The sequence below is a fragment of the Mirounga leonina genome, unplaced genomic scaffold (genome assembly GCF_011800145.1).
Source record: "Mirounga leonina isolate KUSES-001 unplaced genomic scaffold, KU_Mleo_1.0 Mir_94, whole genome shotgun sequence".
Classification (NCBI taxonomy): Eukaryota; Metazoa; Chordata; class Mammalia; order Carnivora; family Phocidae; genus Mirounga; species Mirounga leonina.
Genome location: NW_023270855.1, coordinates 19,877,033 through 19,894,466, shown reverse-complemented (window position 1 = coordinate 19,894,466; position 17,434 = coordinate 19,877,033). Strand labels below are relative to the sequence as shown.

Genomic DNA, 17,434 nt, shown 5'->3' with positions numbered 1-17,434 from the left:
TTAACTTGAGAAAAGACAACAGTGTGTCTTTTCTTCTTTGGCTTGTCACCGTTTCTCCATCTTCATTGACAGCCTTCCCCACATTAAAAATCTAGTATATATCATTTCCTATTTCTATTATCATATAATGTTATACAGACACACAAACATATACAAGGGAATTTAGACCTCACCCACCCCAACCCCTGCCAAGGAATTAGATCATTTTTCTCCATCTAGCCTACCTTACTCAGGATCTCTGGCAAATCTCTCCAAGTCAATTGGTACTTAGCTAATTTTTGTAAAGGAGTAGAATATTCCATGGCGTAGTATGCTCTATCCAACCACTCCCCCTACTGATGGGCATCCACTATGCTTCCAGTTTTCTGCACTGTTAATAATGCTGCATAAATGTCCTTACCCCATGTCCTTGGATACTGAAGCTTTATTTCTACAAAATAGATTCCCAAGAGTAGATTCACTGGGTTAAAAAGTGCATCTGTTTTAAAAAAATACTTCATTTAGAGGGTACAACTCTCCTTCTTTTTAACGGTCACGGACACAAGTTCTCTTTCCTACACACATCCCTCACACCCAGCTATAAATTTAAGAGCTTCTCCTACTCGTTTCCAGTTTAACAGATAGGAAGTGACTGTGGTAGAAAGAATTCTAAGATGAGACCCACTGAATCACATCATTTGAATGTGGGCAGAACCTGTGACTTGCTTCTATCCAAAAGAATATGGTAATGGTGATGGGACAGTCACTACCATGATTATGTCCCAGTAAGATTAGACTGGACCCAGAGACTCATCGCTGGTTTTAAAGAAATATGATGCCATGTTGTAAGAGGGCTGTGTGGCAGCAAGCTGTGGGGGGCTCTGAGATCAGACAGTGGCCCCCGGCTGACAGTCAGCAAAGACATGGGGACCTCAGTTCAACAGCCGCAGGAATTGAATTCTGCCAGCTATCATGTGAGCCTGGAAAAAGACTGTGAGCTCCAGAAAAGAACTTAGCTACCAAAACATACTAAAAAAGAAAAGAGAAGAATAGCCAAATTTATCTACAGCCAGATAAGATCCTGAGCAAAGACCCAGCTAAGTAAGCCCGAGTCCTGAGCCATGGAAACTGAGTCAAATTAGAACAGTTTCTAATTTGTGGTAATTTGTTATACAGCAAGAGAAATCTAATACAATGATAGATCACTGTTACTGCAGCTAGTATTTTTCTAAATGCTAAACTTTGAGCATTACTTTATAGGTTTGTTGGCAACCTGTGAATGAACCATTTAAATGTGTTTTGCCCATTTTTTTCTATTGGATGGCTTGTCTTGTTCAATTTTTAAGAACTCACAGTTATAGAAAGACACCTTGTCATATCTCCAAATCTACAACATCCCCATTGACTTTGTCTGTGGGATCTTTTGCCAATGAATTATTTATTTTTTGTGTAGCCAAATATGTGCATCTTTTTTAAAAAAACAGATTATGAATTTACAGCCTTTGATAAGATTTCCCCAACCCCTAAATTGTACACGAAGCCTCTCAGCTTTTCTTTTTGTGTGTGGTTTTTTTTTTTATTTACTTGAGAGAGGGACAAAGAGAAAGAGTGGGCACATGCACAAGAGCAGGGAGAGTGGCAAAGGGCGAGAGAAAAGCAGACTCCCCACTGAGCAAGGAGTCTGATGTGGGCTCGATCCCAGGACCGAGATCATGACCTGAGCTGAAGACAGACACTTAACCAACTGAGCCACCCAGGTGCCCCTCTCATTTAAGATTTACGGTTTCCTTTTTAAAATATAAGTCTTTAATCCATCTGAAAGTTACTTTTTCATGTTTTAAGATTTCGGCTAATTCCAGATGAATAGTTAATTGTGCCACCACAGTCTGGTCAGTAATCCATCTTTTCTCACTGTACTGAACCACCAACTTTATGAAATAGATGTGCTGCTTTTCTTGCTAAAAATTACTTCCAAGCATTTTCAGCTTTTGTGACTTGTAAATACATTTTTCCCCATCTCCAGTAAGTTACCGAGAGGAGAGAGAAAATCTATTTCTTTTCACATACCATCCTGACCAATGTTTGGCTACCCAGACCAAAAAATTAAAGTACTGAATAAACGCTAATGATAAAAAAAAAAAAAAAAAGTTATGTCTACACTGGTAAGGTAAGCAAGTGTAAGACTGAAGTTCCTTCTAAGTTACCTTTGATGTCTACAATACAGGCAAGCCAACAAGTATCTATTTTCTCACATTAAAACGAACATTATCGGTTACCATACATACGAAGTAAAATACATCTTGTCTTAAAGCAAGATTTACAGAAAGAGTTAACAGATAAGTACATACATGTACTCAGTTCCTAGCTAGTATAAGTAAAACATGGCCTACTACTTGTCTTCGAGTGACTTCTACAGAAACTCAACCATCCAGTATTTTTAAGTTACTTCCAAATAAAAATTTTATTAATCTCTTATTTTGAAAAGTAATCCTTAATTTTCCTTCCATGCCCTATCAGACAATCACCTTCAAATTCACTTAAAAAGTTTTTAAGCCTGATAAAGAGGAGCATCCAGCTTCCAGTTCCAGGGCTTCCTATCAACCTAATCCCAAAATAACTTTAAAAGGCTCTTTCTCCAGGGTTTAGAATTGCCCATTATATTTAGGTAAGGACAGGCTAAACTGCTAACCAAAAAGAACCCAAAATACAGTGACTTATATAAGATAGATATTTCTCTCCCACGTTATTCTGAGTGAATGATCCAGGACTGGTGAAGCATCAGTATCCCATCATATGACTTCCATCTATGCATCTAAGAAAGCTGCTCCAGGTTTTTACCATTTTCTAAGCAATGGGAAAGCAGAGTAAGATGGCAATCACCTTCTTTCTAAAGACCTGATCCAGCGCACATAGCACTTCCACTCATTTCCCATCACCCAGGACTTAGTCACATGACTACACCCAGTGGCAAAGAAGGAAAAGAAAAGGTAGTCTCTAGGGCAGTCACTACCTGAGCACTCCTATGCCCAGCTCCAACTCAAGAAGCCTCTCAGGGGAGGAGGACTAACCAAAGACACCTGGCTGGCTGTGATGCTAACTTTTAGGAGTCCAAAAATTATTAAATCGCCTTTTTTTTTTTTTTTAATTTTAAGTAGGCTCCACGCCCAACGTGGGGCTCAAACTCATAACCCTGGGATCAAGAATCACACACTCTACCAATGGAGCCAACCAGGCGCCCCTAAATTGCCTTTTTAATATTCCCAGATCACCCTCTCGATAGCTAGCTACCCCATCCCTTTCTATCTCTGCTCAACAAAAACTGCCCTTCTGCTCCTCACAACTGGGTAAAAGCCAGAAGAGACAGAATATGATTACTGACACATGCTGGCCCCTTCTCACAGACTTCCCTAACCCACTTCAGTCCTCTCTTAGGAGCCTTCCCCTTAACATGGCTTCTTTTTGTTTAAAGGCTTCCTTCCAGCAGTTTTACAGTCTATCCTCTGGGGGAAAGAATCTTAAATACAGTTATTGGAAATTACTAGAAGCAATACTCCTTTAACTCATTAAAATTTACTTAATGCAAAAACACAGGTCTTGAAATATATATATGTAATCATTTTTTCAATGATGTTAGAAATCTTATGATTAAAAAGTTTAAGAAGATAAAGGAAATAAATTTGCACAAGTGTTGCTTACATAAGTGACAAATAACTATGAGAATGCATTTACTTAATTTGCTGGCCATAAAGAAATGTGTATGTACTTTTTTTTTTTTTTTTGAGAGGGAGAAAGTGGGGAGGGGGAGAGGGAGGAAGTGGGGAGGGAGAGAGGGAGAGAGAGAATTTCAGGCAGGCTCCATGCCCAGCACAGAGGCCGATGCCGGGCTCCATCTCAGGACCGTGAGATCATGACCTGAGCCGAAATCAAGAGTTAGGACACAACCGACTGAGCCACCCAGATGTCCCAGAAATGTGGATACTTTCAAACTTAATGCAGGTAGGTGACCGGTAAAGCCTTTTTTAAAGACTGATATTTGCAAACAAAATTAATTAAGACAGATAAAATAGGTATTGAATGTCCCATTAAAGGGCTCATATGAAGATCCTTTAATTTAAATAGAAGCTCTCCATTCAATTAAAGCAATCTGATGTAAGGAAAATTTAAGAAGGCACATACTCACTGCCGAAGAAAGAACACCTAACAAAGTATTTTAAGTCCCCTAGTATTTCATAAGGTTTGAGACAATATTCCCCAAGGTGTCGTTTTTGAGATGTTCATTACTTTAGCTAATAAGAAAGTGCCAGGTGTTCATGATGATATTATCACACTTGAGAAAAGCCTTTATCCTAGTTGACTAATAAGGACTTCTGCTTCCAGATAATTCTAAATCAGAAGGTAAGCATGCCCAGAACCACTTAATAACACATTAACTCATCTAAATGTTCACTCCTTCATTCTTAAGTAATCACATCTGTATATATGCTGAATAATTTGTAAAGGCTGACCTGGGAACTACAGGTTCTCATGTTCCACCACCCACAAGTAAGGGCTTTCCCATATTACAGGTCACCGTCGGGGACTGTATCTGTAAGAAAAGCCTACTGGAATTCCTCTTCTGAATTCTTGGAGCTAGGTGCCCCTAGCCTTTCCTTAAAACATACCACCTTTCTCTGAGTGTTTTCAAGTCCCATTTTGGCCTAAAAAGTTCATTGATAAATACACAGATATAAATTCTGAAATTCAAGCAAAGAAACCAGAGATGATAAATAACAATATCAAGAAAATAGGAAATCACTAGAGAAACCAAAAGTCTGAGCTCCCCAAGGCCTTTTTTTATTGGAGCTGTAAATCGTATCAGCCAAAGGGGAACTTGGGGAGGTTTGCACACAATCAGGTCTAACCAAGCAGCAGCAATGGGAAGAAGTACAGATGCAGTGCCAACAATAGTTGGATGATTGCCACCATGAGTAACATTTGTCAAGCATTTGTATGACTTCGCTACACTACAAAGCAGCTCTGCTATATAGTTCACAACATTTCGGTTAATTATACTTCTATAAATAATCTACAGTCAAACAAAGGCAGCTGAAAGCTCAATTCATTTGGGGAAGAAATGAATGCAATTGGGGAAGCATGATGCAAATGGCCCAGGACCACCTCCCAACATTAAAAACCCCAATCAATATGTCTGACGACTGCAAAGGGGCTCCCATCAAAATGGGAAGTGACCTTCTTACTTCACTTAGAACATTTTCTAGTTTTGTTACTTTTAAATCATTCCTTCTCTCTTAATCCCCCTCCCAAATATCTCTGTCTTCTATGGGTCAACAATTAAACAGTCTCTGATCTGGCTCCTCTCAGAGGAATGCTAATCTGTCGATTGTATTGTATACTTTCTGGAAACCGATCAAGGGAACCAGAAGAAAATGTGTTGCATTCAAACCTTTCGCCTAAATGGGTAGCCCTGCAGGGCTACAACTTTCAAAGCTGACACTGACAGCTCTACAAACACTGACGGCCTCACGGGTGCCAAACAGGATGTCCCTGCTAGGAAGTTCACGGACTAAAAATGTTATGTGGTGTCACAGCAAGCAACCATGTGCCAAGATTCTTGGGCTGAGATTAACCGCTGAAAGACAACATGGGAAATGTGGTAAGTCCGTCCTCATGAAACCAGAGCTCACGGGGAGCACAGCGTTTTAACACTTCCATTTACAAGCCTTCGGGGGAGGAAGACTGGGATCATTACTGAAGATGTTAATAAAAGTCTCCATGTTATAACTCAGGGCTACAATGAAAATGACAGGAATCACAACTGAGGCAGAGACAGGGAGCGAAGTTCACCATCGAAGCCTTATCTGGAATTCGAAACAATCTAGCTTACTATTTTATGACGAGGATGAATCAAAGGGAAGCCCTCACCTGCCCTGTTCTATCTGCCTGGCAACGGCTGATGAGGGAGCACAAAAGAGAAACATCCAAACGGCGTGACACAGAAAGGAAGGAGACCTGGGAGGCACAGAACAAAGAGGAAGTGGAGGGGAAAATCCAACAGTAGCATGCTCCCTGAGTAGGCTGAGGACTTCAAGGTTTATTTCTTCGCTGATTCCCTTTCTCCCATATTGTAATCTGGTTTGACACACTTCAACTTATTTTCCCAATTCTAGGTGTCTCAAATACTTGAATGGGGTGGGGCGGGGGGAAGGAAGAAAAATCTCATTAACAAAAAACCTTCCCCTCAAAGTTTTATAAATGTACAACAATCTTGATTTCACAGAGAAGCCATTCAATTCCTGGCTCTCCTGCCAATGATTTTACTCTACAATAATAATCTTTAACATTTCCAATATGCTAGGGATTTTAAGTACATCATCTCATTCAATCATCAAGACAACTCTATGAGGTAGGCAGCAACCCAGCAAAGATGCAAGATCACACAACTAGCCTGTGGTGGAGCAAGGCATTAACGCCTGAGCCCCTTTAGCTTCTATCCCATCCTTAACCCTATACTTGGCACATGTGGAAAAGGTACTCTCTGTACAACAACACAGAGCTTGAGTTCTTCTACTTTACATCACATGTCCTTGGTATTTTAAAAGGTGACTTTTAAAATGAATCACCATACTAGCTTAGTAGACTATGACTGTTCCTTAAGCACCAGTTGGGGTACATGCCTTGGGTTGGATGTAGATGAAGGGATAGAAGGGGCAGTGGTTAAAGCAATGACCTGGCTTAATCTTCTGTTAAAATTATACACAGAGAACTAACCTAACTCAAAGGCTGGCTCTCACAGGAAACAGGACCTAGAACAAGCTACAATTGATCAAAGAAGAGCGAGTTAGAATTTAAATCAAAGGGAATGCCTTTTCTTGATTTTTAGGGCAACTAGCTCGCCCTTGTGGACAGAAAACTGCACAACCACCAATTTCCACCCACACCGCCTCATTAAAATACTGCTCTGAAATTGGGGAAACTGATTCAGACCACTAGATAACCTTGATGATTTCAGAGTGAGCAAGCTTTCCAAACAGATCTACATTGCATAGATAATTACCTATCTAAATTGTGTTAGCAATCCTCTACCTGAAAATTTGTCAATATAATGTGGGAAGTCTCTGAAAGAGTCTTAAACTCAAATCAAATATAAAACCAAGGATTTGTTGAAAACAATGTAACAAGAGTCATTATTTATAAATGAGTTTCTCTTCTGCAGTTGAGTCAATTATAAAAGATTAAAGTAGCAATTTTTCAATCTGGGAGAAATCACCTAAACTCTTAACAAAACTGAACTACAGAAGTATTGACAGCAGTATTTATTTATTCTATAAATATTTACTGAGTACTTATAACAGGCACTATGCTAGACAATGGAAACACAGCAAATGACAGACTACTGCATTACTACACAAAGAATCAAAATACTGTTCTGCAACAGACCTGTAGCTACTTTAGACTGAGTGGCCAAAGAAGGCCATTGCAGAAGTCTGTAAACAATGCAAAGATCCATCGGTAGTAAAGAGCCCAAATGTGCACTTGTATATACAACAGTATACTAGGTAGGCACTGAAGCTCAGGTAGAGCCTTAAGTACCAATATGGAAGATGTACAACATAGACTACAAACTGGAGAAAGCAAGGAAGAACAGAATGTGTAGGAGTCTGTGTGTATAAATTTCTTACAGCAAATATTCAGATGTGGGTAAATGCACTGCAAACACCCCAAAATTGTTAACAGTGATTACTTTCAGGAAGAGGAATTTGGAGTGAGGAGATTCTTTTTTTTTTTTTTTTTTTAAAAGATTTTATTTATTTATTTGAGACAGAGAGAATGAGAGACAGAGAGCATGAGAGGGAGGAGGGTGGGAGGGAGAAGCAGACTCCCTGCCGAGCAGGGAGCCTGATGCGGGACTCGATCCCGGGACTCCAGGATCATGACCTGAGCCGAAGGCAGTCGCTTAACCAACTGAGCCACCCAGGCGCCCGAGTGAGGAGATTCTATATTCCACTTCATGTATGTATATGTATGTGTACTCCTTTCATTTAAACACTGAAATTTCATTTTTAATACAGAAAGAAAAGCCAAATCAGTAATGACAGAACACATGGGCCTTCTATTCTTGATCTATCCAAAACTTAAAATTCTAACATACAGAATTAATATTCTGAAAAAATTGGGAAGGACATATCAAATTCATTCAACAAAGGGAATGAAAACTAGATCTTTTCCACCATTACTAATACTCAGATGTCCGTACCGGAGAGGAATGTTCAGATCTTTTTTAAGATTTATTTATTTATTTGAGAGTGTGTGTGTGTGCACACATGCCCAAGCATGCAAGTGGGAGGAGGGGCAGAGGGAGAGAATCCCCAAGCAGACTCCCTACTGAACATGGGGCCAGAAGAGGAAGCTCTATCCTACGACCCATGAGATCATGACCTGAGCCTACACGAAGAGTCAGATGCTCAACCAACTGAGCCACCCAGGTGCCCCTAAATGTTCAGATCTTTCAAGCAGATTACTTAACTACTACAAATGTCCTGTGTGTTCATGTCCCTATATTTACTTAAAAAATAAAAATTTTAAAAAGGACCCCAATGACTCAAAAGTAAAGCATACTTCAAAAGACTGTTCCAAGACAAGTCTAATCACTGAGTGGCATTTTCCAGTCGGGGATAAAGACTACATTTCCAAAATTAACAAACCAAAATAGTATCTTCCCTCTATGAGGCAATTAGAATCGTATGCTTATAACAGGGAAGATGGTCAACAAATGAACCTAATTTTGAGTTTCTTACCTAATGCAGCATGATTTTCTTGCTCCTGACTCTTTCCCAAAGAGGCCATCATTTCTGAATATATATCAATCCACCAAGGATTATACTTCAAAACCTGTTCAACAGCCTCGTCTTCAAAAAAGTCAGCTCTGGAAAGAAAACAGTGAATGAGCATGTTACATAGAACTGGGCTAGTTTTGGTTTTTTAAAATTTTATCTTAACTCATCACATTTGTACTAGAAATACAGATTATTAACTCAAAGTACAGATCAAGGAAACGAGCACTGTATTTACTTTTTTGTGGTTACTAATCACCATAAAGTGAAAACTACGCATCTGACTAAAGGGATAGTTTCTGCTCTCTTCAGAAACAAGGTACAGAAAAGACCAGTCCTCCCCTGAAAGCCCATCCCATGTACGGCAGTGGCATGGGGTAAAGCAAATCTGAACACACAATGGACTGAAGCATGGAACCTGGGCTAGGTTTGTAAGTACCACCTATTCCGGTAAGGTTACAGTAAAGGAAAGAAACTTTTAACTCCACCAAGCAAAGAAAAGTAAACATATCAACAGAAAACACAGGATACTGCATACCCACAAAAAGGCTACACATAAACACACATACACATTTTTTAGCATGTGCCTTCATACTTTCTACCAAGATGCAATTTCTTTCATAGCTCTGCTAACTTTAATAGTTCCTTTGCTTAAAACTATTGAAAAAGAAAAAAGCAACCTTTGTAAAGAACAGAAAATTAATTTTCCTGCACTTTATTTTCTCAGGTTTTTTTTTAAAACATTTTATTTATCTGAGAGCGAGCAAGAGAGAAAGCATGAGCGGGGGGGGGGGGGGGGGGGGGGAAGCAGACATCCCCCCCCTGAGCAGGGAGCCCAACACAGGGCTCGATCCTGCACTTTATTTTCTCAGGGTTTTTAAAAACATTTTATTTATTTGAGAGAGAGCGAGCGAGCAAGAGAGTACGAGCAGGGGGCGGGGGGGGAGGGGCAGAGGGAGAAGCAGACCCCCCCTGAGCAGGGAGCCCGACACAGGGCTCGATCCTGCACTTTATTTCCTCAGGTTTTTTTTTAATATTTTATTTATTTGAGAGAGAGAGAGAGAGCAAGAGAGAGAGCATGAGCGGGGGGAGGTGGGGAGAGGGGCATAGGGAGAAGCAGACTCCCCCCTGAGCAGGGAGCCCGAGATAGGGCTCGATCCCAGGATGCTGGGATCATGACCTGAGTCAAAGGCAGACGCTTAACCGACTGAGCCACCCAGGTGCCCCTACTTACTTAGTTTTAACTTGAAAAATAACTGTTACATTCAAATTATACTCCTGGAGGACATTCATTCAGAAATTACAACCCTGCATTCAAAGTTGAAAACTCTGTATTCATAGGAAGAGAGTGACAAAAACTCTGGGTGAAAAATTCATTTATATTTCAGTTAATTAGAAACTCAAGGAATTGGCTGATTTCATAAATTGATTTTCTAGCTGAAAGTTTTATGATCTGAAATATTTTTTCCTTCAACTGAGATAGTGAAATCTTTCTAAAAAGAAGTATCACAGATAACTCACAGAATTCTCCATATGTGCCAAGCACTGCACTGAATGGTTTTCACCCATTATTTCCTTGAATCCTCACACCACCCCCAGGGGTAGGGGGAACTATTAATACTCCCATTTTACATCAGTAGAAACTCAGGGTCAGAAAATTTGTATAACATGGCCAAAGTCAAAGAACTGGTAAGAAGTATGGCCAGGATCTGGACCCAATTAAGTCTTACTCCAGAATCCAAGCTATTAACCAATATAAACATTCCATTTTTATGCCTGAGGAAATAAAAGTACATATTGGACAAAACTGAATAGCAATGATCTTGAAATAGTAATTCTCAATATCAATTTTGTCACGTGCATGAGAGAGATTTCAAAAAGATAAGTAATAGGAGTAAATGGATAAAATGCTAACTAAGTCAACAAAAAGCACTATACTCTTCGCCCGCTCCAACTCCACTTTGGGCAGTGGGATTACACGGCTGACAAGACAGAGGCGGTCATGGTCCGTACGGAACTTACAGCGCCATGGGAGAGTCCAACAATCACAATGCAAGTGCTATGTAATTGCTATGACCTAACAGTACAAGCATCTATGGCAAAGTGAAACTGGGACAGCAGGGAAGGTGCCTGGAGAAAAGACTATCTAAGCCAATAGCCGATGATAATTAACAGTTAACTGGACTTAAGAAGGGTGGGAGAGAGCATTCTGAGCTGAAAGAACAGTTAGCAAAGGCGAGGAAACAAGAAGTCGCAATTAAGGGGGGAAAAAAAAAGCTGAGAACAGCTGAAAATATTATGTTGTAGTGACAACAACATTTTAAGCCATGTCAAAAAATCCTAGTGGATTTTTATCCCTAAAAACAACTGAACACTTAAAATCTTTTACATACGGGTCTGAAATTGGTGTGTCTTGGAATACCAGTGTCACTGCAGTCTGGAAAATGGTCTAAAGGAACAAGCCTCAAGGCACAGGAATCATGGAGGCCTAGAAGAGGGTAGCAGCCAAGGACATAGAGTGAAGTGGATGGATCTGACCTACAGCTAGAAGCTAGAATCCTTAGGATGCAGCGGTAAAGGGAGGACCAGGAAGAGACTGAGTAAAGCAAACAGTAAAGAGATAAATGGAAATTTTAACCACTTCAGGATAGATTAGAAGTGTTGGGGTAAGAAAGAACTCAAAGATAAATCCCAGGTTTCTACTCTGGATGACTGGCATGAAAAATGGTACACTCTGCCAAAGAGAAAATTCAGAAAAGACTTTGCAGGTAAAAACAATGAGCTCGATTTTGGACATGTTGCGATAGAGGAGTCGGTGAATACCCTGTCGCTCTCCAAACCCTTAACAATGTCGCTTTTCTTCAGAGCACTTCTCAACAATCACAATATTGTCTGTTTCCCCACTAGAACAGGAGCCCCATGAGCGAAGGGACCTTGTCATATTCACTCTAATCCTCAGTGTCTGTGACACTACCTGGCATGCAGTTCATCCAAACAAGTATTTGTTGAACAAGCAAGGGCACATGTGAAAGAATGAATAGATGAAATTTTAATGCTTTTTCCTAAGCTTGCCATTTTGAATAAAGAGCCATGTTGGGAGCAGGTGACCCTCTTCCCCTACTTATAGTCTTCAGGTTCCTCAATCAATCCAAAAGCCTAATCCGTATACCAAACTAACAAATGTACAGTTACTGAAAAGTTCAAACAGCACCCCAAATGCTACTGATCATTTTTGTACCTTCTTATCTCACAGTATTTAGAGTGTTGACTAAATTCTTCTATTTTTCTCCCAAAGAAGGAAACAGGCAGATTTTATGAATTGGTTAAGGCAAAGGATATGCCAACAATTAAAAAACAATTTACCTGGGGAAGGAAAAAAAAAAAAACACACTCTCGGCAAGAGAAATACGAAAACTTTGCTATGATAAGCAAAACAGGAAGGCCTATTAAACAATGTTTCAGGATGCCTTCGACAAACTGTAGTGTAAAAATAATAATATCCAAGAGGAGTTAGTTACAAATAGAGAAAAAAAGATAATCAAAAACAATACGTGTTTATGGATTATCTGTTATATGCCCAGTATTCTGCTGGGCTGCAAAACACACAGTGGGGAAAAACATCACACGATGGCATCTAGAATTTACAACAAAAGATTTAAAAATAGTAATTATCCTAAGTCATTTATATGTGCCTTTGAAATGTATGAATTTTTCTGTATGATGAATTAACCTCACTGTGTTCTGCCTTGGGATGGATTTAAAATTGGTTTTCTCCAAGACCCCAAAAACCTGACACTATAAGGAAACATCATGACCAGTAGGGATTAAATCAAACAACTTGAAAGTGTCATATAGTACACATTAGCATACGTTATGCATTAATCGTGTTCATTACATTTTTGTACATAAATGTATAATATAATACATGCAACGCATTGCCTGCAAGGTAGGTAAAAAGTGAAGTAAACTTTTTCTTCCACTGTATTAACCAATAAGAACAATTAAAAAAGCACTGAGCCAAAAAAAATTTTAATTGAATATTTAAAAGAATTTTACTTACACTTCATTTATTATTAGCACATTTGGGTGAGTCAGTCAGCCAATATAAATGAGTAAGAAATAACACAAAAATGACAATTAGCCCAAGTCCCACTGCTACTGGAAAAGTCACAAAGAACCTTTACCTCATGGCTTCCACTCTCCGACCTGCCCATGACTAAATTTAAACCACTCCTTGAGAAATGGAAAGAACAGTTCATGCATACTATGAAAGAAAATGAGCTTCTGGATAAAGAAACACAGAAGATGGAGAAAAATAAGGACTGCATATAATATCGCACTGCTAAGTATAAATTCCAGTTTCCTAATTCTCTCAGGCCATAGTTATTCTTCCAGTTTGAGAAGAGAAGAGATAGGCAGTTCTTCTAATTAAGCTCCCTCCCACTTGAAATTTTAGTCTTGTAAAGCTCATTCTGTTTTCATGCTGGCCCGAGAAATTTGCTGACAATGAAATTTCCCACTTTAAATATTCGGCATGATTTTAAATAGGTTTCTTCAAATTACTCTTCAGTGGACCTTTAAAACCACAATTGGAGAGATAAAGGTAATTAGAAATGGCAATGTAAATGGAGCTGAATCTCTCAGATGTCCTCCAAAATATAACATACCCTGCTCTTACCCAGTTCCCCCCAGGACGTTGAATGGTTCGACCATTTATCACTACACATCACTCAATCCATTTGCACATCACAAGATATATTTCTGCCATTCCAATTAGTCTCCCACTGTGTCACAGGAGATAGAATGTTAATCACAAGAGCAACAGCAGTTAAACTGAAATAGTGTACATGAAAAGGAAATACAAAATAACAAATGGAAGGACTCTTTTCAAGTCCCAACCGAGCCACTTAGTAGTGGTATGACCTTGGGCAAGTCCCTTAACCTTCTTTCCCCAAATGTTGTGAACTGATTTAAATAATCACTTGAGAGCACTTGGTAAGCTGAAAGTACTATATAAAATAAGGGACTATGATGATTATAGCTGCACATACAACAGTTTAGAAATTGTTGGCCCAGAGCTTGGGAAGAATAATAATTGAGGCCTATAACAACATACAACTCACATCCTAAGACAGTCTAGCATCCACAGAGGCCAGGTGACAATCCCTTACTTAGAAGAAGTGTTACTATCATGGCCAATGAGAGACATCACAATGTCTCAAGTGATTATTTACCTCTCCATTAACTAGATAAGTCTGTTAGGCAAATACAAGCCTGATAGAGATGCATTATGTCGAAAGACACAATTAAAGCAGATGGGAAATACAGCAAAACTTTAAAATTAGAATTTATTTATACCCTACCACAATGAATAATTATTTGTTAATTAGACTCAGATCTTCAATTACAGGTGCTCGCAGATCAAGTGTTGGGAAAACCCTGGATCAGCCAAGAAATGCAGTACATGTAGATTCAAATTCTTAAAGAAATTGAAACATCTTTTCATTTACATATACTGTTAATTACAACAAAAAGTCTACTGAAAAGAACTAAAAATATTCTCATGAATGTGGTGTTCTACTTTTAAGCCTGGCAAAGAAGTACATTAAGAGTTCTCCATTGCCAGAAAGACCTACTGAGAAGCACATCTTACAAAGATCACAGAGGCATAAGTTTGTAGGTTAATTCAAATGTCAGTTAAGGTTCTGAGCCCTCACTAATTTCTAGAATCCTAAAACCACATGCCTAGCATACTTAAAAAGACATCCAAAAATTTTCAAATCAATGTCAAGTCAATTATTTAATCCTCAAAAAACTCAATACTCACAGATAATGATCAGGATCAAATTTGGCCAGCTCAGCAGCCAGGCGTTTCTGCCTTCGTTCAGCTGCAGGAGTGAAATCTGGATCCTTAATATCAATAACATCACTCAATTCATCCTAAGAACACCCAGGAAAAAAAGAATAATTGATATCTCCCATTTCATCACTGAAAAATCTAATTTTACACAAAAGGCCAAAACAAAGGAACCATCTGATCATACTACCTGTGACATTTCGATTCAAATCCAGCAAATGTTTGTTAAACACCTATTGCTTGCCAGGCCCTGCTGGAAGCTTTCACATACATTATCTCATTTAATCCTTACAATAAAGTGGTATTAGAACTATAAAAGTTCATCATAAAAAAAAAACACAATAAACCCCGTGCAAGCAAGCAGGAACATTGAATTCATCTCTTCCCCATTTACTCATAGGAATTTGCAAGGTATTAACAGCATATTTAAATAATTTCTAGACAGTAAGATGGAGGTGCTCCTGCCACTTCAGCAAACAGAAATGTAGGTAACTTTTACGTGCCTGTAAATCTCTGCTTGACCAGAAATGTACTACATCCAGTCAGCCAATCTCCAGAGGCCAAGCTAACCTTGGGCGCTATACTTTCTTCCTTGTTCTCTCTCCCCCAAGACAAGGTGGACAATCTGGCCAATCAGATATTTCCTATCTTTCTCTCTCTTGTTCTTTATTCTTTATCCTATAAAAGCTTTCTGCCTTTGGTCCCATTTTGTAATTCTCTGAATGGAGACTGTTCACTTCCTGAAGTGTTAAATAAAAGTCTGTATCACTGAAAATTGTCTTCTTTTTCTTTTTTTTAAGATTTTATTTATTCATTTGAGAGAGAGACAGAGCACAAGCAGGGGCGAGAGGCAGAGAGAGAAGCAGACTCCCTGCTGAGCAGGGAGGCCAACATGGGGTTCGATCCCAAGACCTGGAGACCATGACCTGAGCTGAAGGCCGTCACTTAACCATCTGAGCCACCCAGGCACCCTGAAAATTGTCTTCTTTTAACAGGCAAAATGGTTTGAGTATCAGTGGTTTGAACATCTTCACATAAAGCTTCCTTTTGTTTCTTCCTAAGGTCTAACTCAGCTGGTCTCAATAAGGATTACCAAATAAAACTGTGTGCATTCTACTTTATAAGCAGATTTAATATTTTTAAGGGCAATTTTAATGTATATGACTTTCCATTTCCAAATTTAAAAATCCTAAGTAAGTCAACTTTACTATAAAAATCTTCACCTGGATGTACACAAACAGATTGTAGCATGTGTCCTAGGCCAACTCCTACAGAAAACAGGTAGAGTAGGAAAACTGTCTGGGATACCATACAGCTTTTTTCTTTTGGTTGGAATTATGAAGCCAAGAAACCTCACACAATGCATAATATTCCTGAAGCTACACCTTTTTTTTTCTTCAACCTCCCCATTTCAGTTACTGACCACAATTGAGAAGTATGGAATTAGAACCTTTCAACAGTATTAACTAAATTTCTTTAACTAAAAGAAATCACGGGAAATAACTTGACAGAGTGAAGTCAAACTGAAAACAAGATTTGTAAATGGAACAGACAGGTTAGTGCCTAATAATTGGGCTTAGATTTGAGAGCTTTAAGGTAAACTCTCTATAAGGAAATGAGCTAAACTGAAGGAGCCAAGGACACTAGGATACACACTCCCCCGCTTCCCGCAACACACACACAATCAAAATTTGTGCCTTAAGGGAAAAAAAAAAAAAACCTCTCTTGTTCCTACCACAATCCATTTAGCTCAAGTAGTATCAACGTTTAATCTAAGTACATTCTAATACTGCGAAAGGGTCCACAGAACTTTGTAGAAGTCATATCCAGAACATGTTAATACTTCTAACTACAAACATTCGAGGCAGAAACCTGATTACTGGTGGTCCCCAAATAAAATTTTACATTCCGAAAGTTCCTTTACAATCACTTTTGGGAAATTAAGAACGTATTTTCCTATAGAAATACTATCATAAATAGTAGTTACATGCTCATGGTAACCCACAAGTTTATTCAATTCATAATAAACTTTAAATAGAGTACTCTTAATACAAAGAGTTTAACAACCCCGCAGCAATGTTTCCGTGGGAAAAGCTTTCAGAGCTCCACTTTAATCCATCAGAAACATCTCTTCCCCAAGCAGGACAACCTGGACCCTTCCTCTCCTCCTTACTCTCGCCCGCCTGAAATTCCCTCCTCCAGGCACATAGCTGTGTGCTGACATAGGCTCTTGGGGAAGAAGTCGAGTTGTACTGTATGCACAGGACTCACCTCAGCTAGATGACTACTACAGTCGTTTCCTGCCCACGGACCCCAAGTCCTTCTCCCCAGCACCCCTGAGTCACCCACTTCCTTTCCTCCTTGCCCCAAGGAGTTCTCTGCATGTACATACGTGTTGTACACACACACACACACACACACACACACATTTCTGAAAGCAGCCTGCTGCAGCAGAGAAACTGTGACTGTGCAGTCAGACAAAGACTGCTCCAGTCTAACTGCGCAGCCTCCCTGAACCTCAGCTTCCTTTCTGTGAACGTGTTTGGTCACACCTCCATCATGGGGCTGGGTAATACTCTCCTCTTGCTGCTGTAACAAGTTACTACAAATTTAGTGGCTTAACACAACACAAACGTATCCTCTTCTAATTCTGGTGCTCCGAGGTCCAGAGCCAGTGTCACGAGGCTAAAATGAGGGGAAGGCAGGGCTGGTTCCTTCTCAAGGTTCTAGGAAAGAATCCCTTGCTTTGCTTCTTCCATCTTGGAGG

General features: G+C 39.4%; 1 protein-coding gene across 2 annotated transcripts in view; it reads right to left on the bottom strand.

The window, feature by feature from the left end:
* The window catches only part of SHQ1 (SHQ1, H/ACA ribonucleoprotein assembly factor), a 97,076-nt gene that overhangs the window by 64,727 nt on the left and 14,915 nt on the right, over nucleotides 1-17,434 (bottom strand). For both annotated transcript variants that reach the window (XM_034998213.1, XM_034998212.1), the window contains 2 exons: nucleotides 14,638-14,750; nucleotides 8,775-8,902 (listed from right to left, as the gene is read on the bottom strand). In XM_034998213.1, the coding sequence (XP_034854104.1) occupies nucleotides 8,775-8,902; nucleotides 14,638-14,750 (241 nt within the window). The remainder of the gene's footprint in view (nucleotides 1-8,774; nucleotides 8,903-14,637; nucleotides 14,751-17,434) is intronic.